This window comes from Equus przewalskii, chromosome 14 (assembly GCF_037783145.1).
Source record: "Equus przewalskii isolate Varuska chromosome 14, EquPr2, whole genome shotgun sequence".
NCBI lineage: Eukaryota > Metazoa > Chordata > Mammalia > Perissodactyla > Equidae > Equus > Equus przewalskii.
This window is the reverse complement of record NC_091844.1, coordinates 15,027,126-15,054,577: the sequence shown is the minus strand read 5'-3', so window position 1 is coordinate 15,054,577 and position 27,452 is coordinate 15,027,126. Positions and strand designations below refer to the sequence as shown.

General features: G+C 45.2%; 2 protein-coding genes across 2 annotated transcripts; one reads left to right on the top strand and one right to left on the bottom strand.

Annotated features, from left to right (window-relative positions):
• Positions 1-876: 876 nt before the first annotated feature.
• On the bottom strand, positions 877-16,133 carry SLC20A1 (solute carrier family 20 member 1). Its single transcript, XM_070573620.1, has 11 exons — positions 15,994-16,133; positions 14,922-15,538; positions 14,619-14,759; positions 14,351-14,436; positions 9,190-9,286; positions 6,605-6,724; positions 4,837-5,106; positions 4,159-4,717; positions 3,332-3,517; positions 2,683-2,767; positions 877-1,846 (listed from the first exon to the last, which is right to left on the bottom strand). The coding sequence occupies exons 2-11, from the start codon at positions 15,265-15,267 to the stop codon at positions 1,685-1,687; spliced, it is 2,052 nt and encodes a 683-aa protein (XP_070429721.1). The 5' UTR covers positions 15,268-15,538; positions 15,994-16,133; the 3' UTR covers positions 877-1,684.
• LOC139075664 (skin secretory protein xP2-like) lies at positions 15,323-24,676 on the top strand. The gene is made up of 3 exons (XM_070573305.1): positions 15,323-15,342; positions 15,519-16,523; positions 24,408-24,676. Exons 1-3 carry the CDS (start codon positions 15,323-15,325, stop codon positions 24,535-24,537), a joined length of 1,155 nt encoding a protein of 384 aa, XP_070429406.1. The 3' UTR covers positions 24,538-24,676.
• The last annotated feature ends 2,776 nt before the right edge of the window (positions 24,677-27,452 follow it).

Here is a 27,452-nt window from a genome sequence, read left to right as displayed (position 1 = left end):
GGGTAAGAGAGATAACAGGTCAAGATTGAAGAACAGAACACTGAGAATTTTGTTTTTGTTTTTTTTGCTGAGGAAGATTCGCCCTGAGCTAACATCCATGCCAATCTTCCTCTATTTTTCAGTATGTGGACCACCAGCGCAGCTGTGTAGGTCCGTGCCCAGGAACTGAACCCAGGCCGCTGAAGTGGAGTGCACTGAACTTAACCACTAGGCCATCGGAGCTGGCCCCAGGACAAAGAATTTTTAAATGAAACTGAGCTACACACACATGTACACCACTCATTTTAGCATTCTTTATAATAGCAAAGCTAGAACAAATCTGAATAAGGGTCTGATAAAATAGCCCATTCAAACAGGAAAACTTTGAGACTGTTAAAAACAATGAGATCCCAGGGCTGGACCCGTGGCCGAGTGGTTAAGTTCACAAGCTCCGTTGCAGGCGGCCCAGTGTTTCGTTGGTTCGAATCCTGGGTGTGGACATGGCACTGCTCATCAAACCACGCTGAGGCAGCGTCCCACATGCCACAACTAGAAGGACCCACAACGAAGAATAAACAACTATGTACCAGGGGGCTTTGGGGAGAAAAAGGAAAAATAAATAAATAAAATCTTTAAAAACAATGAGATCTATACGTGCTAATGTGAAAATGCCTAGTCTGCGCCATTTAAAGGAAAAATGCCAAACTTAGAATAGTCCCCTCTGTGGTGTAATATCATATATATTCTGGGATTACAAAAAACATAATAAGAAGTGGGGAACTTTAAGTTTGACGGTAGATCCTGCTTGTTAAGATATTCACTCTCCTAAGAATGGCATAAAACTAACTAATTGGGAGCACAGATGCTTCAAATATGAACAAAAATCATGAGAACAAATTTTCTAAAAAGTGTAGGCTTTTTTATTCAGTAAGAGGTAGACAGATGAACATGGAAGGCTGTCCCATTTAACTCGCCCGAAGTTCATATTCCACTTCATTCATCCATCCCACACTGCCAGAAATCTTAAACAAGTAACCCAGACTGCCAGAAGGCTTTTTCTCTCTACTTCTTCTTAGCAATAACAGTCAATGAATTGCTTGCGAAGAAGTCACTACTAACTTAAATTTTCACTGTGTCCAAAGAACCTTGTCCCTATAAGAAGCTCTCACATATGCCAATAGAACCTGCCACTACCGACAGGGCAGAGTACAAACGACTCTATTTCTCTAGGAGACTACAAGGGAAGCTTCAGATATGCTTTTTGTTGTTAACTCCCTGTGCATGTTAGGGTGGAAGCTGGTGAAACCACCGAAGCAGAGCACACTCTGTTGAACGGCTCTGAATGGTCGCTTAAAAAAAAAAAAAAAAAAAAAAAACACAAGTTATCTTCAGAGACAACATTAAAACATAATGGAATTGAAGCCTGATACAAAAAGTAGAGAAATATGTACAGGAATTCACAGCCCAGAGGGAAAAGGGGCCTCAATAGGAACCAGTGGAAATCTGGCTATTTTACATAGCTAATTTTGAGATAAGTCATATTTAGCACAAAAGCAATTATAGCCTAAGTCACACTTCCCTCCCACAGCTCCCAAACTTTAAAAAGACTCGTCAGTCTTCTGTTAACACTGTAATCATTCTTCAAAGGAGCAGGAATGTGTAAGGTGGTCCCAAACATTGACGCGAATTTTAATCTCAAACAGCTTCACACTCTGAGGATGACATATTTGAAGACTGCCATAATAGCAGCACTGATAACGCCAGAAATGGGGACTGTGACAAACCAGGCCATAAAGATGTTGCGAAAGAGTCGCCAGTCAACAGCCTTTTTAGATCGGAGCCAGCCAACGGATACAACAGATCCCACCTAGAAGACAAACAGATCAAAGAAAAGTGGTCACTAAAGTGCCAATGGTATTTTGGCAAATAGACACCTGACCTTATGTAGGTAAGGAGCCCCAGACTGCTGGCGGAGACTGATTCCATGAAAGCTGGTTTCTAACAGGTTAAGGAGGAGATTACTCATGGGAAGGTGAAGGCAATATAAAAATCATTAAGTCTGTGCTAATTGGGGTAAAATACGATAGGAAAAGAACACTTCCTTTTTCCCTTCTGAGTTACTAGAATTTAATGAACTGCTTTAATAATAAACTGCATTAATATCAAACTGCTTTAATAATAAATTTAAGCTTCAGATTTTCCAAAGATCCTTCTAGAGGAGGCTGACATTACACCTAATGGCCAATAACATGGAGAGATATCCTGGAAGAAAAAAGATGACTCACAGGCTCCATGATGAACTAACTTACACTCCCTCAAGGAAGCCAGTTTCTTCCTTTTCCTACAGTTACTACACGGTCATCAAGCAACCTCAGGATTCACGGAGTTTCTCAGTACCTCAATCTATGCTTTCTCAACAGCCCAGCAAGCCTCACAGACTTGCCAGCTCTCTATAAAAGGACTTCTGTATCATTTGGGGAGAATATCTGCTTAAGTAAGAGTAATATACAGAAGAAATTGTAAAACATAAGCATTTACATTCTTGTAGTCACTTGTGCTAAATCTTATGAACTCTTCAAGACCGACTGCATAAAACTTTCTAAATCAAAGTATCAAAGTAAAAAGAAAAAAAACAAGAAACAACACAACCCTACATATTACTAGACCCATTCAAAAGACACAGTCTGTTTGTACTGTACTTACTTTACAATGTGTTGTACTGATAGGAAGGCCAATATTTGATGCAATTACCACAGTGAGGGCAGATGCCAGTTCAATACTGAAGCCACTATAGACATAAAAAGATTACTTGTCAAGAACAGAATATGATTTTTTTATAACCTAATAATTACCCAAAAGTTAACCAAATCTTGCTGTGCTCTAATCATTGACAAAGTCTCCAGTGGCATCTTTACTTAGCTCTAACTCCTGTAATCTACTTTAACTCAAGCCAGGGGAATCTTCTTTTCCCTCTTCTCTAATGTTTGAAGTTTTCAGGTTTCCTGGAAACTCATTACTAAAGTTTGCACTTTTATTTTGAAGAATTTGGTAAATATCAGTGTTAGCTCCTAGGACAAATAAGGCCAAGTATACATACCTCTCAACTCTCAGCACACACATCTTCTCAGAAAAATTACGTTGTTAAGATACCAACAGAGCTGAATGAATATTTGATCAAAACTACATTTAAGGGCCAGACAATAAGTAAAATCTAAAAAGTTCACACCAACAAGAATAACATCAGGATGGCTACCTTAACTAAAGAGTGATTTATGTGGTGGCACTAAACCGTTAGTATGTATCTTAGGAAAAACGATCATTAACCTCTCTAAGACCTGCTCTACCAACTTACCTAGAGGGCGTGATTGGTGTCAGATCTTTCCCCATGGTCTGGATAACTCTCCTTCCCCAAACCCACAGACCAATACAGATCCCAACACCACCATAGAGCAGAAGCCATATTGGTGTTGCTACTTTTGAAGAAACATCTCCTGTGTCATAAACCAGATACAAAGCAACCAGAGGACCGATGGCATTGCTGAAAGACAAGAGGGCAAATGTGATTTTTCAGGCAGAACAAGAACTTGGCAAGATCTGACCTGCTAACTAACTTACTGGGGTGTCTAAAGCCAAGCTTTCAAACTCATTTAGCAAACGGGTCTTTCTTTCAAAGGCAATAAATGGAACCCCAACATGAACAATGGAAGAAAATGAGAGCTGCTCTCAGAAGCGAATGCCAAGCATTTGGTGGCCTGTCTTCTTACAGTAACCTAAAGCAACTCCAGGGTCCAATGAATGGTTTACAAACCACAGAACTGAGGCTAACGACTTACAAATTCATTCTACAGGGCAATGATTTTAAGTTTTTCATCTTACATCCAAAGACTGACTATCAAAGAACTGAATCCCATCTCAATAGACAAAAAAGGCTTCTCTGTGACAGATGTTTGTATTTATCGTTTACAGAAACAAAATTCTTAAAAAACTCATTCTTCATAATCTCTCTCAAGAAATAAATTTTACTATCTAAGTCAAGAACTGCTACTACCTTATCCTCTCTAGATTATTCAGTGTCCCATAGGTAGTTATGAGTAGCACAATCACAAGCACAGCCTTATAACAGGGAGAAGGGCGGTTTACAAAAAGAATGAGCAATGCTAAAACTCAAAGTCAACTGACCTGACGTCATTGCCACCATGGGCAAATGACCCAAAGCAGGCTGTAAGGATCTGCAGGAACTGGAAGAGGAGAGACACTTCTGGTTTATCCTGGTCACACCATTCTTCTAGAGAGCTGCTACTGCCTTTTCTGTCACCTAGACCCATCTCTGCCTTGACACTCATGTCCATCTCAGATGCCGAGTGAATATCAGACACAGCATTGCAGTAGCTGGTATAACTGTCCATTCGAATTCGCTTCTTGCTGTCCGTGTTAGGCCATGTCAGCTTCTCCATTTCTTCCCCTTTCTGTTCACCTTCTTTGGCACGGAATGAATCCAGAGGCATGCCACAAATTGCCATCGTATAAGAAGTATAGCTATTATTGCGCCTCAAGGGTTTGTCACCAGAATCTCCCATGCAATCTCCCACCTTGGCAAGATGTAATTTATGGAGCAGCTCTTTGTATAAGCCAGAATCTTTATGTACTGTGTGATACTGATAGTGGCCACTGGAGTTCATCTGGTTACTGACGGCTTGACTGAACTGAACAAGGTTCCCATTGGGCAACTGCACTGCACCTGGCCAAGGCCAAAAAGGTAACATTCACTACAAAGAGCATCAGGTCCACACAAAGCCTCCTCACCAGTACAGGTAACAGTGAAACTCTATTTTCCACCCCTGAGGAAATCCCACTCACCATTCATGGCACTGTCTATGCTGGTTTCCTCTTTCAGGTCCACGCTGGGAAGCCTCTCTCGCTCTGGAGCTTCCTCCAAGTCTCCCAGTTTGAACGAGACTGTTCTCTCTTCCACCACAGCCCGGAGGGGCGCAGTGGCAGACCCTACCTCAGAGACAGGATTCCTAGTTTCAGTATCACCGAGAGACAACTTTGTTTCTTCATGGTCTTCTTTCAAGCTATTCTTTTTTTCCATTAAGGGGCTTTCAGAAGGACTAGACTTTATTTCTCCTAGAAAAGAAGGGTTTTTTTGGCTTGGTTTTGACCAAACTAACTTGTTCCACATTTCCCCTTTCCCTCATCTCAAAAAAATCCAACTCACAATATGAACACATGTAAACTTCAGTAAAAATTCAAGGTAATTTTCCTATCTGCTTAATTTGCCATCTTACTTACTTGGGAAGAAACCAGCAATGCAGAACACCCTGTATCAGGGGTTGCAAACTTTTCCAGTAAAGGACCAGATAGCAAAATATTTTAGGCTTTGTGGGCTGTTGTGTATTCTTGTTCTTTTCAACCCTTTACAAACATAAAAACCATTCTTAGCTCCCTGCTGACTCATTCTGTAGTGAAGGGAGCTCAAGAGTGACAGATGATTGAAAATTTGGACTGCATCTAGTTCATGGTCTTTTTTGAAAAGGAATCTTCCCAAGCTTAAGTCTATGAGTTCAAGCCAAGTGACACAGCTCAATGCAGGCAACTAAAGATGACAACTTTAATTTCCAATTCTATAAAACAAAGAGATAAGCATTACGTTTCTAAACTCCGTGACCAAGTAGGGATATTTTCTGCCCACCGTAGCAATGCCCAGTATGTTTACCATTTCATTCAGGCATCACGGTCAAGCTATAGACTAGGGTATAAAACATTAGCGAGACTTGTCTCATCTTCTCCAGACTGAGGGAAAAATGAGGTCAGAAGTCCTGAAAACCTCATTCCCACTGTGCGCTCGGCAAAGCCCAACGCACAGAGCCTCCTGGAGGCTGCTCAGTGCAGCTGCATGACGCAGCACTTCCTACGCCACTGCAGTCTGTGCGTCCCTCCCTCCCAGAAAGCAAACTAACCAACGCTTGCAGAGGAAAAGGGCAGAAAAGAGTTACTTTTAAAAAGCTCAGTCAGTAAGGAAAGGAATACAAGATTTAAACAAGACTGATACTAACCAAAATCTACCCAAAATTTAATTACACTGCAATACTGTAATGTCGTAAGTGATTCCTACACATGACACTTGAAAATGTTTACCTCTAGAATTTGCGCTACAATTCTGAGAATTTACCAAATCTAAAGTCAGATATATACATTAACCTTAGCTTTGCATGTCTGAACCTCAAGTTATAGAGAAACAGTTGGAGTAAATGTTTCCTCTATGAAAGTATTTTGTCCCTACCCCTTATTTTTCATTAAGGTATCTTCATACTTCTCAATTACCGTAGGCTAAAACTTCTCTGTATTTATCTATCATGTCACCGGGAACTGATCATGGTAGAATAACAAAAAAGATTAAACACCCAGCTTATCTCCACAGCATGTGTCAAATATTCCTTCTGACTAGGTCTCAGGTCATTTTAAGTCAATAAGAACATAGTTTGGACAATAAACCCATATCTTAAAATTTCCATTTAAAATGTCTGACTTTCCCAATCTATCCAAATAGATTTTTACAGGTGACCAAACAAAAAGAAATAAACACATTACTAATTAAAATTTCCTGCTACGATTTGTTACTTACGTTCGATTTTTCTCTTCATCCTGGGACATACAAAGAACCAGACGATAAGGGCACAGAAAACTGCACATCCCACCGAGATGAGGATGGTACCCCACAGAGGAAGTTTGTCAAAGCCCAGCACTAGGAGATAAAATGGTGCATCTTGAAAACCCCAGGGCAACAGCCCCCTGCAATAATGTGTAAACCCTCCTTTGCGGACTCTGGGGTTCCCCCAGCCAGCCCATCACCCTTTATAGCTGCTGCTAGGTCCACAGGACTTACTGTGCTAGGAGCTATCTAAATTTGGGAGAAAAATCCAATGGTCACTGGAAACCCACACCAGTCTGGCCCACTTTAAACACCTGCTAGACTGAAGTCTCCCAAGCTCCTTCACAAACTAGCTGTTTTCCTCTTTCTTTAAGAAGAGAGTCAGGATTACTACACTGTGAATATCTGCAACTTGCTATGAAAAAATGGACCCGTTCCACTCCCCAGACTCCAGATGGTAGCTGCCACACATTACGTTTGCAAATACAGATTTTAACATTAAAACAGGAAGGTGCCCCAGCAGTCACATGTGTCATACTGCTATAATTTTCTGTGCAAGTTACCACTTTCATTGTACTTAGCCTCCAAAAAAACCCTTACAAGAGATAACAAGATTATCTCTTAGGACAAATCATCAAACTAAGAAATGGAAAACAGGCATATTAGCCATCAAAAGATAAGAATAGTTCAAAGGGCTGTCCTTTCCCAGAGAAAAGAGTTTAGTGGTAATTTCACTAACACACCACATCTTAAAGAGAAACTCGTCTACTTTCCACATGGCTCAGGTATCCTTAATATTAATCATCATCTGCTCATCACTGAAATGCCAATAGGCTCCAAGCCACTAACTTACATTCATGACAGAAGCAAAGGACCATAGAATCCTATTTAAGCCTAAAAGATGTTATAATAAACTGTAGTTTATCCAATAGCTTAGTTACTTGTGGCTGCTTTGCTTTATTTTGCTTATTTGGAATTAAATTACTTATAAAATGGAAATTCTATTGCCCCCCAAAATGTTTAATGTTTAAAAATCAGATATAAATTGAGGCTCCTTCAAAACTAAAATTCTATAGTGACTATAAATGTTTCATTTTAATTCCTATCAATTTTTATCATGCAGTCACACAAATTAAAATATATATGAAATTTAATTAATCTCTATCTCAATTTCAGTTTTCCCACATTCCAAGTGAAAAGGGGAAATGAGACTGGCTTTTCTTGTAAATGATCCACAAAGGATAAAACAAGAATACATAAGTTCCCTTTTCAAAAATGATTGAAAATTTTAAGTTCCTACTTTCACTGAACTATGAACTGTGCTGCCACCACATAAAACATCATCAGTGCTTAGAGCCTCATGGGAGACCTCTAGCTCAGCAGGAAGTCATTTTAGAACAGAACGGAAATGCAGCATGCATGCTTTCCTTTGCCTGCACTGTCTGGCAAGCAGTCTGGTATCCCCTAAGTAAGATCAATATTCTCATAAAGTTGTCCATTTTCTTTCCTGATTATTCCACGAATAAAGTTAAAAATACTTCGCTAACTGCATTTTCGGTTAGTGACATTACTTCAATGAGGTTTAAGAAGCAAGTTACAATCCATTAGTCAGAAATGAAACCAATTTAGTGGACCATGATGAACATCAAAAAAAGCTAAAAAGAATATTTGAAAATATGAGTGCACAGCACATAGGAATAAGGTTAAGTGGCTTCAAGATACTATTCCAGTTATCTTTTCCTCCCTCTATGCATGTGTGTCCTGGGCAGCAATGTACACTGTATTTCTTCCAGTGAGTCATAGTTAAAAGATCGAAAGCCACTGACTTGATGGTCAAAGACCATTAGCCGAATGAACCTAGATAGCGAAACTGAATTGATAAAGGCATGTACTGTCCTGCCTGACAAGTTATCAATCTTTTTCACTTGCTAAATTAAACATGTATCATCATTTAATCCAAACGTTGCCTTAGTCCCAACATAAAAGTAATCAATATTTCAAACTTTATATTCTCACAAATTACTTTTCCTCTTAGCTGCATGAATTCTTCTTCCAAGTGCACTTAGATCAGGTGTTAAACATCCCAACTCTTCTCATTCAAGTAGATTCAGGGGAGTAAATTTAGTACTTAGAAATAAAAGTAGCTCCATTTGGGAAAGAAAAATGAGAACATCCAGCAAATCAGTCCTAAATGACTGATATTGAAGACCAAATATAACTAATGACTCTTCAGTAGTCAGTAGTCGAGGTCAGTATCAATTCCAATATTTTTAGCATAGACAGGAGAAAGGGAGGGAGAAGATCATATTATCGTGGATCCTGTGAAGACTAAAGAGTAAAGGTCTGTAGTGATTTAGAATCTGAGCAGGCCTCTTTGGTTGGAAAACTATCTAGGTTAACTCAGCATACACTAGCCTGCAGCCGTCTGAAAGGGGCGCAGGCCAGCCACCTTCTAGGAGATTTCAGCCCTGTAAAGCAAAAAGGGGCAAATTGGGCATTTAATGCAAGTTTTATAAACAACTTTAAATTCACATTTAAATATTTTGGTAGGTACTTACAAGGTGCTCCAGTATACATGATGGAAAAGAGGTTTATTCCAACTGTGCAGGCATAGAAAACCGGCAAAGCTCGCAAACCATTAGGAACTGGATCTGCCTGTAAAATATCATTAAGACCAATACCTTACATGCTGGGAAAGTTAACCCGTTTCCACAGAGCCTTGAAAAAGGGCAGGTTCAGGAATTACAGTGCCAGTGACTTTCTCTCCATAGTAGTTCCCAAGGCCAACTGGGCTTTCCCTACATTTGCTCCTGGAAGTCGCCCTATCAAGGCTGATCTCACCTTCTACGTCTTCTACCTAAATTTAAGTTTATGATTGGTTTTTTGTTTTATGTTTGTTGTTGTTGTTTTTAACAAGGCTACCTAGACCAGTGACTGGTGATGTCCAGAATAACCAGTTTCAACACCCAGTGTTCTAAGGTACCTGCTATATCTAGATGTAAATCGAAGCACACACCTAAAGATGTACTATACATTTGTAAGAGAGATCAAGCACATTTCTTACCTGGCTTTACATCTGGCTTCACGTTTTTAAGATTTCTTAAAAATAAAACATGTAGAATATACCTGTAACAACCATCTTATCTAGAAATCTGATATATATACCATAATTAATGACTTACCAAAGTGCTAAGATAAAAATCAGTTGTACACAGGTAATCCCCTAATTCAAGAGACTGTGCCAAGCACTATTCTGGGCGCTGAGATACAGGAGTGAACGACAGAAAGTTCCCGCCCTCACAGAAGTGACCTTTACATTCTAGTACAGAGTAACGTAAAGTAGTGAAAAATGCTATAATAATGTAAAGTAGTGATGAATGCTATAAAAAAAAATGAACGGTAAGGGGGCAGTGATGGACAAAGATGCACATTTTAACGGGGGGAGGGGGGGTCAGGGAGTATCAGTGGAGCAAAGACATGAATGTGCTAAGTCAACAAGCCATGTGACTATGTAGGGGTAGTTAAGGAGCAAGCCATCGAGGGTGGGGGAGGGACGACAGAATATTCCAGAGACATCAGCAAATGCAAAGGCCCTGAGACAAAAACTTGAAATGTTTCAAGAGCAGGGTGACTGGAAATAAAAAGAATTCCACTTACAACAAACGTCTGTTAATTCCACAGGAAAACACCGAAGTCAAACACTTAAAGAATGAAAGCATAGATTTGAATATATGGGAAGGCTAAACTTCGAAGATGTTAACCTAAAGGTTTAATGCTATCTTTTTTTTTTTGCTTGAGGAAGATTCACCCTGAGCTAACATTTGTGCCAAACTTCCTCTATTTTGTATGTGAGTCACTACCACAGCATGGCTGATGAGTGGTCTGTAGGTCCATGCCTGGGATCCAAACCCACACAGCCAAAGCAGAGCGCCTCATACCTGACCACGATGCCATGGGGCTGGCCCCAGTTTAACGCTACCTTGATCACAATCCAATGGAAAATCTTGCTGAGGAAGAGAGTGCTCCTAAAGCTTCTGACGAGAATAATCAGTACAATGAAGAGGGAGGTAGGGGCTTAGGATCAACCAAACAGAAGAGAAAGTGAAGGTAACATTCCAAATCAGAGATGGGTCCTCACTGAAAACCACTCTGAATTTTAGCTCCCCCATCCACAGTTCAACAGAATGCTACAGATAGGGAAACAGCCAAAATAAAAATAACAGAACCTAGGAACTGTTAAGCACCCCCGACTAACTCAACAATGTGGGTCACACCATAAGGACAGTCAATAAGGTTATGAACCTGAGGTGTATATGCATTTTTCTTCTCAGAACTATCCATGGTTTTAAGAAAATTCTTCTAGGAACCTAAGATGCCCCCCGCAAATAAAAACCCATTAGGGTTTTATAGACATCATGTAGGGACTTAACAGACTCTCAAACACTACTTGGTAATACTTTACCAAATCAAGCTGTAACCAGTCAGAATTGAGAGGAAGTGGCCTATGTACTTGTTTATTTTTCTGTATAGCCCAATCACGTATTCTCTGAGGTAACCAGTAATAAATTAGTTAGGACCAAGGTAGGAAATGAATGACACTACTCATAGTTCACTATGAAATACAGGCTCACAGGTTAAAAAAAGTCAAAGTTCTTAAAAGTCTAGGAAAAAGGTAAAACAGGAATGGTCTCTCCCTTTTACTGCCTCCAGACTCCTCTCAGTCACTCCGAAGAGGTAAGCAGTGCTAACAATTTTATGATATTTTTACTACCATATGATCCATTTAACCCACACTTGAAACTTTATAACCCCCCATCTCCAACTAGAATAGTTCACTTTTTACATACTGGATGTTCCAATAAGCTTTTGTCTAAAGAAAAAGATTCCTCTGAGTTTGAAAAGATGCCCTAGATCTATTTAATGTGATTCCTAACAGAAGGGAGAATGCTGAAAGACTCATTCTCTCTGACTGGAATTTCAATGCTCAGCAGGAAAACGGTCCCCTTCCCCCATTCCCTGTTTACTGCCCCAGTCCGTACTGGAAGGACCTCAGCTCCATTCTGCTTTTTCCTGGTAGGCTACCCAACACCCCTGGAACAGACATTCAGGAAATTAAAAAATTTTTAAGTAATTTTAATGTTAATTTCCAAAACAGACTCTTAAATTAAAAAGTATCTTATGGTCACATATTCAGATGTTAACAGCCAGGACCCCCAAAGGTTACCAGTTTTCTTGAGATTTAAAACCTAACAATAGGGGACAGCCCCGTGGCTGAGTGGTTAAGTTCAAGTGCTCCGCTTCGGTGGCCCAGGGTTTCGCTGGTTCAGATCCTAGGCGCAGACAAGGCACCACTCATCAGGCCACACCCCACATACTACAACTAGAAGGACCCACAACTAAAAATACACAATCATGTACTGGGGGGGATTTGAGGAGAAAAAGCAGGGAAAAAAACCGAAGAAGACTGGCAACAGTTGTTAGCTCAGGTGCCAATCTTTAAAAGGAAACCTAACAATAACCAGAAATATCCACACTAATCACCTAAAAACTCATGTCACTGATAGATTGACACAAAAGTATGTGTGCGCCGGGGGGTGGGTGGGAGAGTTGGAGGTGAGGAAGACCCACAGTCAATGTTATTTTAAATACTATTCCAATTATTCTTGATCATGTCCATCCTCATACTCACACATAAGGAATATATAGTTAAGAAGTTAGTATATCTAACTTAAGCTCTCAATAACGGGCTAAAAACACTTGGCATGCATTCCTCAAATGAGAGGTTCTGGGCCCCTGAAAATCCCTTTGCACCTCAGAGCACCGCCGTTCCCCCTCCAGTAAAGAAGACAAGTTTGTTTTGCCTTGACACAGAGCCTTTCCAGAATCAATGCGATCTGCTTCCCAATAACCAAAGACCCCTATAACATTTACAAAGCAGGAATCCCCCACAGGGGAGCCCATTAATTCTCCTGGTTCTCTGGTATGGAGCAAGCTATAAGGCTCTAATAAGAACACTAAAAAATCCCGTCTGACTACTGCCAAGCCTCAAATTTAAACATCATATTATCGTATGCTACAGTTGTAGGGAGCGGGAGGGAAGGGGTTAATCATACTCGCTTGCTAAATAAAATACCAAACTGAGTCCGTTATCATCAACAAACTGTTTACCCTCAAATTATACCAAGCTATAGACGTTGCAAGTTTTCAAAAACTAAACTGCTGTATTCTGCCAGACTCAGGCCATGGGAAATAGCGCTTGGTGAGTCACTTTACTCGTCAGAGAATTTCCATAGAGAAGAGACACAATCCTTCCCTAGATAGGCTTAACTCAACCAAACAAGAGGGTCTGAATCTATTCTTACCCCCTGGGAGGAAGCTACCCATCTCCCTTCACTCAGATTTCTGCAGTTTAGGAGCATTTTTAAAAACTTACAATGGGGACCATTAAGTGCCATTCACCTCAGAAAATGGACAACCTTGTTTCCTGAGAAAAATGAACAACCTTGTTTCCTGAGAAAAACGAACTTGTTCTTACTGTAACTCGGTCCAACGACAACACCCCTTGTCGTCTACGTTTATTTTGGAGCCAGCATCAGACTTCTTTGATAAAAGAAACAGTACCCAGTCCCTCAAAAGGGATTTTCAAATGGACAGGAAATTAAATAGCTGTCTAGAATTCTTTTTGCCAAAAAAACAAAAACTACCTTTACTGGTTTTTTACCTATTCTGAAAAATTAGAGTCAGATCACCGTGAAAGGTAGAGCCCCCACCTAGAAGTTTACAAAATGGTTACAATAATCAGTACTACAGAAATAACTATGTAGAGACCCAAACTACTCTATTTAACCAGCAGCTAAGAAAAAGCCACGGGGGACAATGTGACTTGTTGAAACTCAAGCTTACAATTCAAATTGGTCTGCATACTCTGGTGGTTTAGACAAAGTAGTAATCTGCATACAGCTAGACAAAGCCATCCTAAATAAATTTCCTTATTTTTTTCATTCTCACGCTCTCCTATTTCTTTCTTTTTTTTTGAGGAAGATTAGCCCTGAGCTAACATCTATGCCCATCTTCCTCTCCTTTATATGTGGGACGCCAGCTACAGAATGGCTTGCCGCACGGTGCCACGTCTGCACCCAGGATCCGAACCAGTGAACCCCAGGCCACCAAAGCAGAAGAACGTGCGCACTTAACTGCTGTGCCACCTGGCCGGCCCCAACGCTCTCGTATTTCTTAGTACACCATAGTACTCATTCAACTTTTCCTTCCTGAGTGCCATCTTGGGTTTTGACAACTTGCTTCTTTTTTTTTTTTTTAAAGATTTTATTTTTTCCTTTTTCTCCCCAAAGCCCCCCGGTACACAGTTGTGTATTCTTCGTTGTGGGTTCCTCTAGCTGTGGCATGCGGGACGCCGCCTCAGCGTGGTCCGACGAGCAGTGCCATGTCCGCGCCCAGGATTCGAACCGACGAAACACTGGGCCGCCTGCAGCGGAGCGCGCGAACTTAACCACTCGGCCACGGGGCCAGCCCCTGACAACTTGCTTCTTTTAGAGAACTTGGGAACATACAAGAGGTGTGCAGAACATAAAAGAATTTTTTAACTCTCCAAGGCCACATACCTGCACACCAATCACATTTGCAAGAATGCTATCAGTTTGAACACCATTGAGCATGACCCGTTAAAGGTCATATAAGAGGGGGAGAAAAAGACTACCTTACCTTACGGAGGATGAATGCACGAACAAGGAAGAATAAAATTCCAGACATAATACCAGAAAGCAGTGGAGAGACAAACCAAGACATCACTGGAATAGAAGACATTAAGAAAAAAATGTCAATGAATGGAAATCAGGAATCAATAACAGCTTTAATTTTAGTATTTCATCTTCGAAACTTTAATCTATCCCTCCATTTTACAACATATACTCCCATATCTCATGCCATGGTAACGGAAAACAAAAATTAAGCCATTTAGAGTTAAACATACCAATTTTTATCAGTTCAGACCACTTGACACCCTCCTGCCCCTTTGCCACAAGGGAGAAACCAATGGTTGCACCAACAATACAATGGGTTCCAGAAATGGGAAGCTTCAAAAACGAAGCTGCTAGTTGCCACACAGCAGAACCTGAAACACAGTCAAGTTTTATTAAGTAAATGGCAAAATTCCATCATGTACGCAGTGCATTCTGAAGGAAATAATCTAAAAGGTAGAGCACAAGACTAGAACTACCCAAGACAGAAAGCGGCTCACCCACCGCTAAGCAGACAATATATGAAATGAACTTACCAAACATTGCACTGACGGAGCCGGCCATCAACAGCTCTTGGGTCGAGTTGTACATCTCCACGTCAATCAAGCCCTTCCTAATTGTTTCGCTCACTTTGGCCCCCAGTAGGACGGAGCCCACCGTTTCAAAGATACTAGCTAGGATGCAGGCTTGCTTCAGGGTCACTACACCTGAGCCCACAGCTGTACCAAACGAATTTGCTACATCATTGGCTCCCACGGAGAATGCCAAGACAAATGCAATAACGAAGCCCAGGATAAGCATCCATAGGTAGTCCACCAAGGGACCAGAAGCGGCGGTAGCAGCAAGAGTACTGGTAATCAGCGTTGCCACGGTCGATGCCATTCTCTAGAGTAGTGGTTTTCTTAAATTATGAGAGAATTACTGAGCGGCTTTCAAGATGTGTAAACAGAATATGAGGTATCAAAACTGCTATAATAAATAATATATATTATATAAAATTAAATACTGTAAACTACGGCACAGAAACCGAGCTGGGGGGTTACTGCTATACACTGCGTATGGGCATCTGTTGTCTGGGGTTTCTTTGGCTCTGGAGAGCTAAAAGCAGGGAGCAGAATTCCATGGCTGAGAAGAGAAAGGACGCAAGTTCATCCTGCGGAGGAGGGAGAAAATAACAATAGCAGCGCGTCCCCGGGGGGCCAGCCTGGCCCCTCGCGCCGGCCCACGAGGCTGGGAACCCCGGCCGCGCCCTCCGCCCGCGGCCCACTGTCCCCCGCTCCGAGCAGGGCACGCGAGGCAGCGGGGCACGTGGCGCCAGAGCCCTGGGCCCGCGCGCGCCCAGCCCGGCCCCCGCGCCGCCGGCCCGCGCGCGCCCTGCCCGCGAACAGCGGAAAAGGCCCCGTTCCCGCGCGCGCCTCCCGGGGACCGCCAAAAAGGCCCGCGGGCGGGGCGGGATGGCGTGGGGGAGGGAGGCGGACAGCCACGAATCCAGACCGCGCCCCCGCGCGCACCGCTGCACCGAGCCCCCCGGCCGCCTCCCGCGCCGCGGCGTCCGCGCCGGGCCCCGGGGAGAAGAAAGAGCCTTTCCAAGGTGGCGCCACCACTCACCAGAGAAAACGAGGGGCCGAGCGAGAGACGACGACGTCCAGGCTGCGGCGGCGGGCTGGAGCCACGGACGCCCGCACCTGCGGTCGGCGAGCAGACGGCCCGAGCGGAGGCTCCGGGGATGGTTCGGCGGGGCTGGCGACCCACCCGGGAAGCACCCTCAGCGGCCGAGAAGAGAAAGCACGCAGCGCGCGCCGGCAGCCATCACTCGGGCGGCCCACGCCGCCGGCCCCTACTTATAGCCGGCGCCGCGACCCGCGTGACCCGCCGCGCCTCGCGCCGGCCCCAGGGCCCCGCCCCCGGGATGACGTAGCCCCTGCAGCCCAACGGTGGCGCTCATTGGCCCGGGCCTCGCCGTTGGCCACGCCCCTAGGGGGAGCTAGTCCAAATGGGGAGGGTCACATCCTCCCTGCGGCCTCGCCCCGGCGTCTCTGCGCCGTCCGGCCGCGCTGGCTGGTTACGGCAGAGGCCGCGGGGGACCCTCGCCATGCCACCGGTGGTCGTCCTGCGGGGTTACAGAGGCCGCGACAAAGGTCATTCTAGATCCTCTCACGCGGGCCCCGTTTTACGGAGCTGGCCGCACTTTCACCTAACTTGTGACCTGCCGTGTCTGGAGGCCACACCTGGCCAAGTTCCCTTCCGTCCGCCCGGTGACGCCGCAGGGGAGCTCGCGCCCTGCGGCTCCGGATCCAGTCCTGGCACGTTGTCGCACCTGTGATTTGCCCTTGGCCAGACAGGCACTGTCCCTCGCCGGGGGAGGGAGAGGGCTCACGTGGTCGCTTTGCTCCCGCAGTCATGCACTTGGGTGAAAACAAATACCGAAGAGTCACGAGAACCAGGTTGTCTCCCCAGTTATGGCGCAGAGCTACAGGATGGCTGTGGGTCATTAATTTCCCCGTGGCAGACCTGCGTTTTCTGCGGCGCGGCCGTGGCGTCCGGGGGGGCGGGGGGGACGGACTGCTTCAGATTCGAATACTGACTCCTACTTGCTGCAGTGTGTCACCTTGAGCAAGTTCCAGATCTCAGACTGCGTTCTCGCGAATGTAAATTCTTAACAATCCTACCTTGTGGTGGGAATTAAGTGAGTTAATGTGGGTGAATGTGACTAGAACTCCGTAGGTGGTCAGTGGATGCTAATATCCGTATTGCTCTTTCGGTGAATATTCCTGTTTTAGGATGTAGCAGAGAGTGTAAGGGGAGGTTGCCTTTGCATCCCGGAAGGTTTCCTGTTCTTTTGAGGTAAAGAATGATTTCTGGTCCCCTACATGGTGTATAATGTAGTTTTGACCTTAATAAGATTTGCTCTTCACATTTGGGGGCATTTCATTATGCGGCTTAAGATCAAGACTAACCAATCATGCCATAGGAGATTAAGGCCATAGTCTCTTGTCAGGGTTGTGGTGAGATTAAAGAATTCCAACCAGAAATACTTACCAGGCTTAGAATGTTCGGGAGCCTTCCCCACCTTTTTACTGTCTGTAGCAACAGGGCACTGAATAGCAAAAACAAAGACATTGTAAATCATTGCTACCCCTGGTACATCTATGGAGGGTTAAATTCCACTGGGTATCCCTGACCTACCTAGAATATCTGATGGAGCCCTGTGAGTAACTCACAGAGCTCCAGGTCCCAAGGTCATGTCTGAGAAAGAAAGCACATGTCTGGGAGCACTGACCTTGGAGTGCAATTCTGATATAATCTTGGTACCTTAAAATGTACTCCTCCCTCCACTTGTACTTTATTTCAAGGTAATGAAAAAAAGGAACTAAAGAACAGATCTAAGTGTTCTGCCATTTAAAACAATAATTTCCGAAGCAGTAATTTGTAAGGGAATTGCCTAGAACTGTTCCCAGTATGTGTTTTTTTCGTTCTGTTCATGGGTGTACTTTGGCTGGCCTGTGGTATTAGTCTTTAAGTTGGCAGGCAGTTGCTGGACAACTTCTGTGAGGCAGTGGGGCAGCTATGGTGGCTATCCATCAAGGAGAGAGCCCTGTCCAGGCCCCTTGGGGTGGGTTTGCAGGGCGTGGGAGAGCACTGGGGTCAAGATTCAAAGGAAATGCCACTTGCAAATGAATTCTGTCAACATCTTCAGGCTCTAGAACTGTGTTATCCTTCCTCCTTAGGACAACTCACAATGCCTCTGCCAAGTGAGCTATAAGGGGAGGTGAGGGATTGGGGTGGGTCCTGGCCACCTCACCTGGGGAGAGAGGGTCAGTGGGGTACAGCCCTTCGAGACCTGGACTTGCTGTGGTCGGCATGCCTTAAACTTCCATAGAGGAGGAGAGGAAGCTCTGCCTGTGGAGAAAAGTTACAGTGTCTTGAAAGTGGAAAGAAAGAAGAAGTGTGAGGACTGGCACTTCACACACAAATGGCACTGCTTCTGACATCCCTGAACGTGGGAAAGAAGGCAGAGATCCTAAGAATAACGTTTCTTAGAATCAAGGCGTTAGTACATGCACTCTCAGGATCTTAGCAAGATCATTTGGTCTAATGGATAAACACATAGGCTGTAAAGCCAAACTACTTGCTCTGCTACTCACCAGTCATGTGGCCATGGGCAAATCAATTCTCTGCCTCAGTTTCCTCATCTGTAAAGGGGAGAGGTTGAGAGTCCCTGCTTCATAGGGCTGTTGTGAGGACTCAATCAACGTACGTTCCGCCCTTCTAAAGGGTGTCTAGCACGTGGCTGGTGCTATCTCAGTGCTCTCAGTGTCTTTATGCAGCAACTAGCTGAAAGCCTGCTGTGCATAGCCCATCTTTAAAATGAAGTGTGTCAGGTGACAAGACCCACTCCCTTGTCTCAGTCATCTGGTCTACGCTCTTTCAGACTTCTCCCACTGCTTATCGAGAGTGAGGGACCCATGTCAAACTGAAACCTGCTGCCAGAGGAGGGCAGTGTGTGGCACAGGGCACACAATAGGCTCCCTGGTCTAGGAGTGAGTGGTCTGGGCCTGGCTACCCACAGCATATTAGTGAGTCACTGCCACTGAGTCCATGAGCCTAAGGGTCCATCACCCACCCTCACCCTCAAAGAGAAGGGAACAAGACAACCTGCCAAATGCTGCTGAACACCAACCTAGGCCCTGTGGGTTTGGAGTTTTCTTGGAGATGTTTCCATCTCTCATGAACTCAATGGGGTTAAACTGCTGAGAGCTGAGCAGGCAGGCCCACCAGCCCCTCCAGACCTGTGCAAGGGGGACAAAAGGGGGAGACAATACCACCTTTGCACCTTCCGAGCTCAGAGAGACTTGCAGTCAGAGAAATGCATCTGAGGTCACCATTCAATGAGCATGAAGTCAGCATCCTGGAAATAGTCTTCTTGGAGGAGTGGGGACTGCAGTGGGGACGGGAACGCTGTAGAGCCAGATTAGGATCCACAGGCAATTTCAGAGGCCATCCAGTAGGGCTTGGATGGGAGCAGGGGGCAGAACATCCAGGGAGAGAAGGTAGGAGCCTTTAATTAAAGGAGAACCACCTCCTCTTTACACACCCCCGCCCCCGGCTACAGTGATAGATGAATGAGGTCGTAATAATTATATCTACAATGCGATTGAATGTTTACTGTGTGCCAGGCACCGTTTCAGGTACTCTGCATGTATTATCTCAGGTGACACACTCAATAAACCTCTGATGACGTGCTTTTACCTTATTTTACAGACAAAGAAACTGAGGCAACAGTTAAAGCAGGGAAGCGCCTAACAAAGTTCAAGTTTGTGAGCGCTTTCTCCCTGGTGTCAGTAAGTGTGGAGAAACTAGGATGCCCTTAGGTGTTAACTCTTATTTGCACTTAGGTTAACACATTTACTTCTCCCTTCTTTTCTCCTTATTTTCGTTAACTCTGTTGCTTTTACAGCCTGTATTTTAAGCCTCTTCAAACCCTGTTGGAATGGAAAAGGGCATTTCTAGGAGACCTGACTCCAAGATCATCCCCAGTTTCCCCAGTTAAGAAGAGGCAGGAAGCCAGGGTACATGTTATCTCCAGAAATAAAGTTGATACAGTGGCCTAGCCATCCCTTGGGGTTACTGAAAACTCTGTTCTCATGAGACTTCTCAAGAAAGGAAATCTGTCTGGTACCCACCTATAGGCATTTCTGCAGATGGTAAGTACAAGATATTGCTTCAAGTAAGGACCACACGTCGCCATCACCACCACTCCCCCACATGCTCTGGATGTGGCTGGCCTCTCTGTCTTTAAATGTTTCCTCGCTCCCCATCAAACAGGACTGGGCGCCCAGTGTCCATGGCTCTGCCCCCACGGAGTCCAGGGAAAGTGCTGGACAGAGAGGGAGCACAGAGCAAGGGTGCTTTCAAGCACCCAGACAGCCAAGAGTTGCTGTGGCGACTCCCTAGTTGAAAGTTGTCTCAGGCCAGCGTCCACAGCAATGAAGAGCTGGGTTCTGGTTGTGCCAAGCGAACGGGTAGGTCTGTTCCTCTGCCAACACAAGGAGTAGGAGACTGACCCACCCACTCCAGACATTATGTGCCTCCTCCCTGACTGCTCATCACCTGGTCTCTTCCCTTTGGGTTTGAGTTCACACATTTGGGCGTGATGAGCTGCAGAACCCAGACAGAGGGAGCAGAAGCACAGTTCTTAGAACGTGAAATGGTCCTGAAGTCTTGGGTTCTCCTTTGAGCCAACTTCAGGACAGCCCGGTGTTCCTGAACACATCTTCAGAAAGATCTCTCTGGAGACCTAAACTTGGACTCCCCATTTTCTTCCAGGCCCGGCTTTCTCTGCTCTTACTGGGAAAGCATAGAAAAAATGCAACTTGCTGGAAACTCAGGAACTGTGTGTAATGAACATCCTGTGGCAGGGCTGGCCCTGTGGCCGGATGGTTAAGTTTGCAGGCTCTGCTTCGGCGGCCCAGGGTTTCACCGGTTCAGATCCTGGGCACGGACATAGTACCGCTCATCAGGCTGTACTGAGGCGGCATCCCACACAGCACAACCAGAAGGACCTACAACTAAAATATATAGCTATGTACTGGGGGGCTTTAGGGAGAAGAAATAAATAAAACAGCACATGCGCATCTTTAAAAAAAAAAAGGATCGTGTGGCAGAAACAGGAAGGGGTCAGCTCACTGCCACCACACCCTAGGACATGTGGTTTTAGGCTAAGAGAGTGAGTGGGCAGCAGGATGTGAGTCATCCACACAGCCATTCCAAGGAGAAAGTAGAGGATAACAGTTTCAGGCACTCCGTCACCTCCCCTAGCTCTTCATTCACTCATTCATTCATTTGTTCAACAACTAGTCTGCTATGGATTTGGTGGATCAATGAGATTGACCAGCGCATGCCCTCACAAAACACAAACTCCTTACCTCTAGAATTTCACACTGAGGACCAGCCATGAACACAATAGCCAAGGAGGCAAAGTCAACCTTCCACCCCTTGCCAGACCTCCCACTCCTGTACCTAGCCCACACAGCTCATCTTCCAGTACACCCTTATTTCTCATTTGCTCTCTCAGTAAACATTTCCAGAGTACAAGAGACTGCCAAGCCACCCATCCCTCATTCCACCCCACACTGCGCAACCTCCAGCTCTCCATAGCATCCCCCTCCAGCCAGGTCAGGGCCCCTCACTCATCTCATCCCCTCAGCAAGACAGAGCTCTCCAAGATGAGCCCCTCAGGGCCCAGTGGATAAAGCTGGAGAAAAAGCTGTCTGCTTGGCGGGGAGTGACCAGAGCCTGGGCCTGCACTTCAGCTCTGTGGGCCCAGAAATTCAGGTGTTTGGGGTCTCAAAGAGGGGCTTCAGCTATTGGGAGCTGCCTCTTGGGGGACTGAGGTTCTGAGCAGAACCCGATTTCTTCATTTTCAGTGGGAAATCCATTTCCAGTGATGGGGACCCTCTTGCCCTCTGCCTAGAGCCTCGCTCCTCAAAGTGTGGTCTGCCAACCAGCAGCAAGACAACTTGTGGAGTCTCAGGCCCCACCCAGGCCTACTGAATCAGAATCTGCATTTTAACAGGGTCCCCATGTGATTCATATGCGCATTACGGTTTGAGAAGCAATTACAAAAAGAATAATGATTCTTGGTACCTGGTAAGTTTAGAAACGGTAGTTGACACATTCTTTTTCAGTCAGATGTTAAAGAACCATCCCTTTTTTCTATATTCTGTCCTGTTTTCCTGAGCAAGCGCTCCTGCTATTTTGGCTAAGGAGTAGTTCAGCACGAGGGCTCTGGGGTCAGACTATCTGAAATGAGAATCCTGCCTCCACCATTTACCTGCTATGACCTTGGGCAAATTACTTGACTTCTCTGTGCCTCACATTTCTCCTCTGTAAAGTGGAGATAACAGGGTTGTTATGAGGATTAAATAAGAAAAGTCCTTAGCGCTATACCCGGCATTTAGCTAGCACTCAATACATGTGGATACTAATTCCATTTGGGTGCCCCCAGATTTTCTGTACACTATGTTTACCATCTTTTAGGATGAAATGCTTTCTGTAGTTGGTGGTTTCATCCGTTATGCACAAATTCTTCCTAGTTTTATTTTCCAAAAGTGACTTTATTCCTGGGGGCAATTTACTGTTGCCCCAAAATGTATCCATTTCAGGACTGTCCATTTAATTTATTCAACACCCACCATCTGCAGGGAATTGAAATTTTCAACTGTGACCTTGGATAATGCCTTAAATTTGTGTATAGGGCTCTTACCTTCCTGGTTCCAGGTACCTTCGAAAGCAGTGTTTCATTTCGTCTTCACAACGGTGTGGTATGATGTAGGCAGAGCAAGTATTGTCACCCTGTCTTACAGGGAAGTGAAAGTCCAAGAGCCCAGGTCTACCCAGTAAGTAGGAGACTGGGGCCCTGGCAGGCATTCGATGAATGAATGACTCCAAGTTCAGTGTTCTTCCCACCACGCTGTGTTGCCTCCAGATTTAAGGCAGAAGAGCAACTTACTGAGTGGAACTTTCAGGCCTGATAAGGGAGAGAGTACTTCGTTTTGTAAGGTGACCTCAATTGCAAATGTTCTGTCCCATTGTCCCCATAGGAAGTCATATTTTTCAGTCTTGTCTTCTGAGCATTTAGTTCACAAAATGTGGTCACTGAAACTATCAGGTTAAATAACATGCTCTCATGTTAAAAACTGCACCATACAGGAGAGTGTCCAGTTAAAAGTGCCCCTCCTTAGGACCCGTACTTTCTACTCTAACTCCCAAAATAACTACTATTAACAGTTCCTTGTGAACTCTTCAAGTTGTGTACATTAAATATGTACAGCTTTTTCTGTCACTCATACCTCAAAAAATTCCTCATGATACACAAACGTATGTTGTATTTTTCTATAATATGTGCCATTTTTCTTGTTCTAATCAAATGAATCATACCATGCATAGTTATGCAACTTATTCTTTTCACTTAACACTATCTTTGATACCTTTGCATGTCATTGCATATGGAGGTCCCTGATTCTTTAATATCTACATAATGGTCTATTATAAAGTGTGTCTGTGTGTGTGTGTGTGTGTGTGTGTGGTAACATGAGCGGAGTGGCTGGGTCATAGGCTATGTGAATGTTTTCATTTTATATGAAATTGTCTAATTGTACCAGTTTAGACACTCACCCAGTGTAAAAGAAAAAAATGCCGTTTTTAAGGCTAGAGGATGTTTTAGATCTCCTTCAGGTCACACATGGTCGATGGCCCGATGGCCCCATGGCCCACCCACCTCTCCTTTATCAACATCAACCTCCCTCTTTGGCATCTCTTAACTCTCATTCAGAATGAAACCTTTTGACTCTCCTCCTCAGCAGCAGGCTTGTTCTTTCCCTTCCCTTTCCAGGTCTATACTTGTCATTCCTGCACAAACCTGTCTCTCCCTTTGTACTGTCCCTCCCACTTGAGATCAAGGCCTCTGTCCATCCATCTTCCCACCCTGCACCCTCAGGGCAGCCTCCTGACCCAACTGTGAGCAAGCACCTCCTTCCCCTGGGGTATTTGTCTGCTTTTCTGGTGAGGTCATCCTCACAGTCACCTCCTTGCTTTTTGATGTTCCTACCTTCGCAGGGCCTGTTGGCATGGTGGTGGTTATGGGGTCAGCAAGGGTAACCAGACCTTGAAGAGATGCAGACTTTGCCACTAAGAACTTTGAATCTGTAGTTACTCACGGTCTCAGCAAAGGCTGGCTGAGAGCTTACTGCAGAGAGCTCTGATGATTAACTAGGCCCTCACCCTCCCTTCCTCGTCGTTCCTCACTTTCACTCTCCATCTGTCAGCTTGTGCCTGGGGCGCGTACAACAGGGGCCAGCAGAGAGCTTCACTAATGTTTACAACCCTCTGGACCATTTCTATCTACCAGTTCTGATGGGCCCGTGATAAAGGAGAGAGGAATCCATGGCCACAGGGAAAAGGAATGATTGCTGGTGCTCTGGGTCCCAACCCTGCTCTAAGAACACCCTTGCTGTTCCCAGGGAGTTGCCAGGACCAGCCAACTGCCTGACTTCCCTCTGCCGCCTAAATGCAAGAAGGAAGACTATGGACAGTGCGGGCACCCAGGACCTGGCACAAGATGAAGGGATGAGGAGACGCAGCCTACCATGAAATCCAAGACTACCCCCTCCCTCTACCGCGTCCACCTCATCTGGGTCCTTTCTTCTTCATTTGTCCTTTTCCATAGCAGATTCAGTACTTCTCTCACCACTGTCTCCTTTCCTTCTGCCTTCAAACATCCACAAGTTTCCTTTTGTTCTGTCTCTTCTATCTACTACACAGTCCTTGAGATAGTGATCTACACCCATTACCTTCCTTCCTCTCCATCACCTCTCCTTGACTCAGAAATATGTTGCGCCGTATCCACACCTGCCAAAATCCCTGCCACCTCCTAGCTCCAAACCCCAGCCTTTGCTCTGCTCTGTTCTTCCTGAGGCCTCTGCAGTTGACAATGCCCATAGACCTCTTTCTTAAGGTTGTCTTCTCTGCTGACATCTGTGTCCACTCCCTCTCCAGTCCCACAGGAGTTTTCTTCCCTCGTTCCTCTTCCTCCTCTCCCACTCCCAGGGTTTGTCTGTCTGTCACTCTCTTTCACTCTCCACATCTCCCTTGGGAGTCTCATCTAATCCATTGCCTTCCTACCACCTCCATCTCCTGGTTCATAGTTCTAAATGCCAGCTGCATATTTCTTCCATCAAATGTAACATATTTAAACCAAAATTTTTCAACTCACTCCCACCCCAAGTAGCTGCTTTCTAATGACTTTCAACAACTTGAGCTGCATCTCTAAGATACTTTGAAGCTTCAGGCCTGGCATCCTTTGAATCCTTCAACTTCCACACTGCGTCATTAAATCCTTCATTAAATCCTTCAGAATGTCTCCCAAATTGGTGCCTCTTTTCAGTTCCCGCCACAGCTACATTTCCTGGATTGTTGTGTGCCTCCATCATCACTGCTCTGTGCAAACACCTCAGAGGTCCCCTGCTGCATGTAGATCGAAGCCCAGCCGTGCAGACTTCCTCCAAGCTGGTTCCCTCCCATCCTTCCCCATTGCAGAACATCCCTCCCTTGTCTCCATCCTGACCTTCCATCTCAGCAAGGCCCAGTTTCTACACATCGTTTTGTCTTGACCTCAGTGGGAGGTCATCTCTTATGTAACTTCAACTCCAAAATACAATACTTGTAGACGTCTGCTCCACACATGGGGTCTGGCATGCTCAGCCCTCTTTGCCTGTATTTGTCTGTTTTCCCAGCAATGTCAGAAGCTCCTAGAGCATCTTTGCATTTCTTACTGCCCTGCTAGGATAGGGTCAGTAAATTCATAAGCTCAGGGGAAGACTAGGAAGACACATATATGAGGTAGGAAGGGAGCAACGGAGGTGAGTAATATGGTAGAGTGGAAGGGCCTGTGTTGGCCTAACAAAACCCATCTGCAGGTTGAACAGACTTTGGGGCCACCAGTTTGAGATCCTCACCCAGGTGCCTTGCCCTGGCAGCTACTCCATGCATACTCTTTATGGTTGATTCCCCAGAGGCAGCAGTCTGCCCCTCAGCGTCTGGCAGAGTGAATGGGGCCAGGATGACCTGATTTCCTTGGCCTGGGGTAGAAGGAGCAGCCAGCCTCAGCAGGCCCAGAGGTGTCACCTCCCCTTCTCACCCAGCAGGCTGTGCTGCGCCTGATGTCAGGTGCTGCCACTTGGCTCTAGCTTCCTGTGAGGTCTAACCAGCAGTAGCTTTTCTCACTCACATACTAAAGAAAGAGCAGGACTATGACTGCACCTCCCAGCTCATGACCCCATCACAGCCAGCCAGACAAGTGTACCACAGAGGGCCTGCTGGGCAGTATCTCTATCCTCCGAAGCATTCGCAGGGCTTATTTACGCAACTGACTTGGGTGGTAGAAGGACACAGGGCTGATAGGAGGAGGTAGGGAATGGAGTGGAGACAGGACATGGAGGAGAAAGGCAAGGACAGAGACAAAGATGCAGTAGGGAAAACAGAAAGAGCACATGGAAGCCCAATTTTGACCCTTCCTGGGGCCTGTCTCTCATACCTGCCCCTCCTCTCACTCCCCCACAGCCTTCCAAGTCCAGCTACTCACCCCATCCCCCAGCCTCTAGCCTCACCCCACTGCCAACCAACCTACACAGATGGCCAGACTAATCTGCTAAGCCATTACTTTGATGCCGTCTTTCCCCACTACCATTGCCTACAGGGCAAAATCCAGACGGTTCTGTCTGGCTGGGGCTTTCCATGACGGGGCCCTCTTCCGTCCATCCAGCTTTATTTTCCACTGATTCACAACAGGAAAAGTCTACTCTGCCCAGTCTGGCTGGTCACCACCACCTCTCTTCTGTGCACTGAAGCCTGTGGGTTTGCATGGTCACCTCAGAAAGTTACCAAATTCTTCCCCTGAATAGCCCCTCATTCCCCTCCTCACAGCAAGCCTGGGGAGCAGTATGGCTATCCTAATTCTACAGATGAGGAGAGATGTGGGCTCAGAAGGAGTCAGTCCCTTCCCAAGACCGCAGGGCTTATGAGCGGCAGGGCTTGTGAGCCCAGGCACTTTGCCCTCCATCAGTCAAGGCTTCTCACTTTACCTTACTTAAATGAAGAAGGTAAGCTCCTGGGGAACAAGGGCCGGATTCTCTTTTTTGTGTGATAGACAATGCATACCAATGGGTTACAACTAGGGTATGTCACAGAAAGCAGAGCTAGGTAAACAGTGGAGAAGAATTCGGCTTTTGTTTATTTTTAATCTATAGAGTTGCTCAAATTCATTTTAAAAATGAAATTTCCTCCTTCTTGGTGGACAGCACCGTGCATTCATAGAAGGCATTCTGATAAAGTTGAAAGAACAAAGATACAAAGCAAGTGGGGCCCGGACTCAGGCAGAAGCTGGCTGGAATAATCTGGAATGTTCTCACCCAGGTTCCTTTCTGAGGTGGGGTGGCTCTCTACAAAATGGAGCTCACCATGTTTGTTGTTTATTTCTTTGTGAAAAAATGTGTGGTTGCCACCATTAC

Coding starts and splice junctions, on each gene's coding strand:
- SLC20A1 (XM_070573620.1), bottom strand. CDS start 15,267: ATGGCATCGACCGTGGCAACGCTGATTACCAGTACTCTTGCTGCTACC. Junction 5,107..6,604: donor GATGAAGAGAAAAATCGAAC/GTAAGTAACAAA, acceptor CTTCTTTTCTAG/GAGAAATAAAGTCTAGTCCT. Junction 2,768..3,331: donor ACACCAATCACGCCCTCTAG/GTAAGTTGGTAG, acceptor TTATGTCTATAG/TGGCTTCAGTATTGAACTGG.
- LOC139075664 (XM_070573305.1), top strand. CDS start 15,323: ATGTGTAAACAGAATATGAG. Junction 15,343..15,518: donor ATGTGTAAACAGAATATGAG/GTATCAAAACTG, acceptor ATGGCTGAGAAG/AGAAAGGACGCAAGTTCATC. Junction 16,524..24,407: donor TTACAGAGGCCGCGACAAAG/GTCATTCTAGAT, acceptor TGCTGTTCCCAG/GGAGTTGCCAGGACCAGCCA.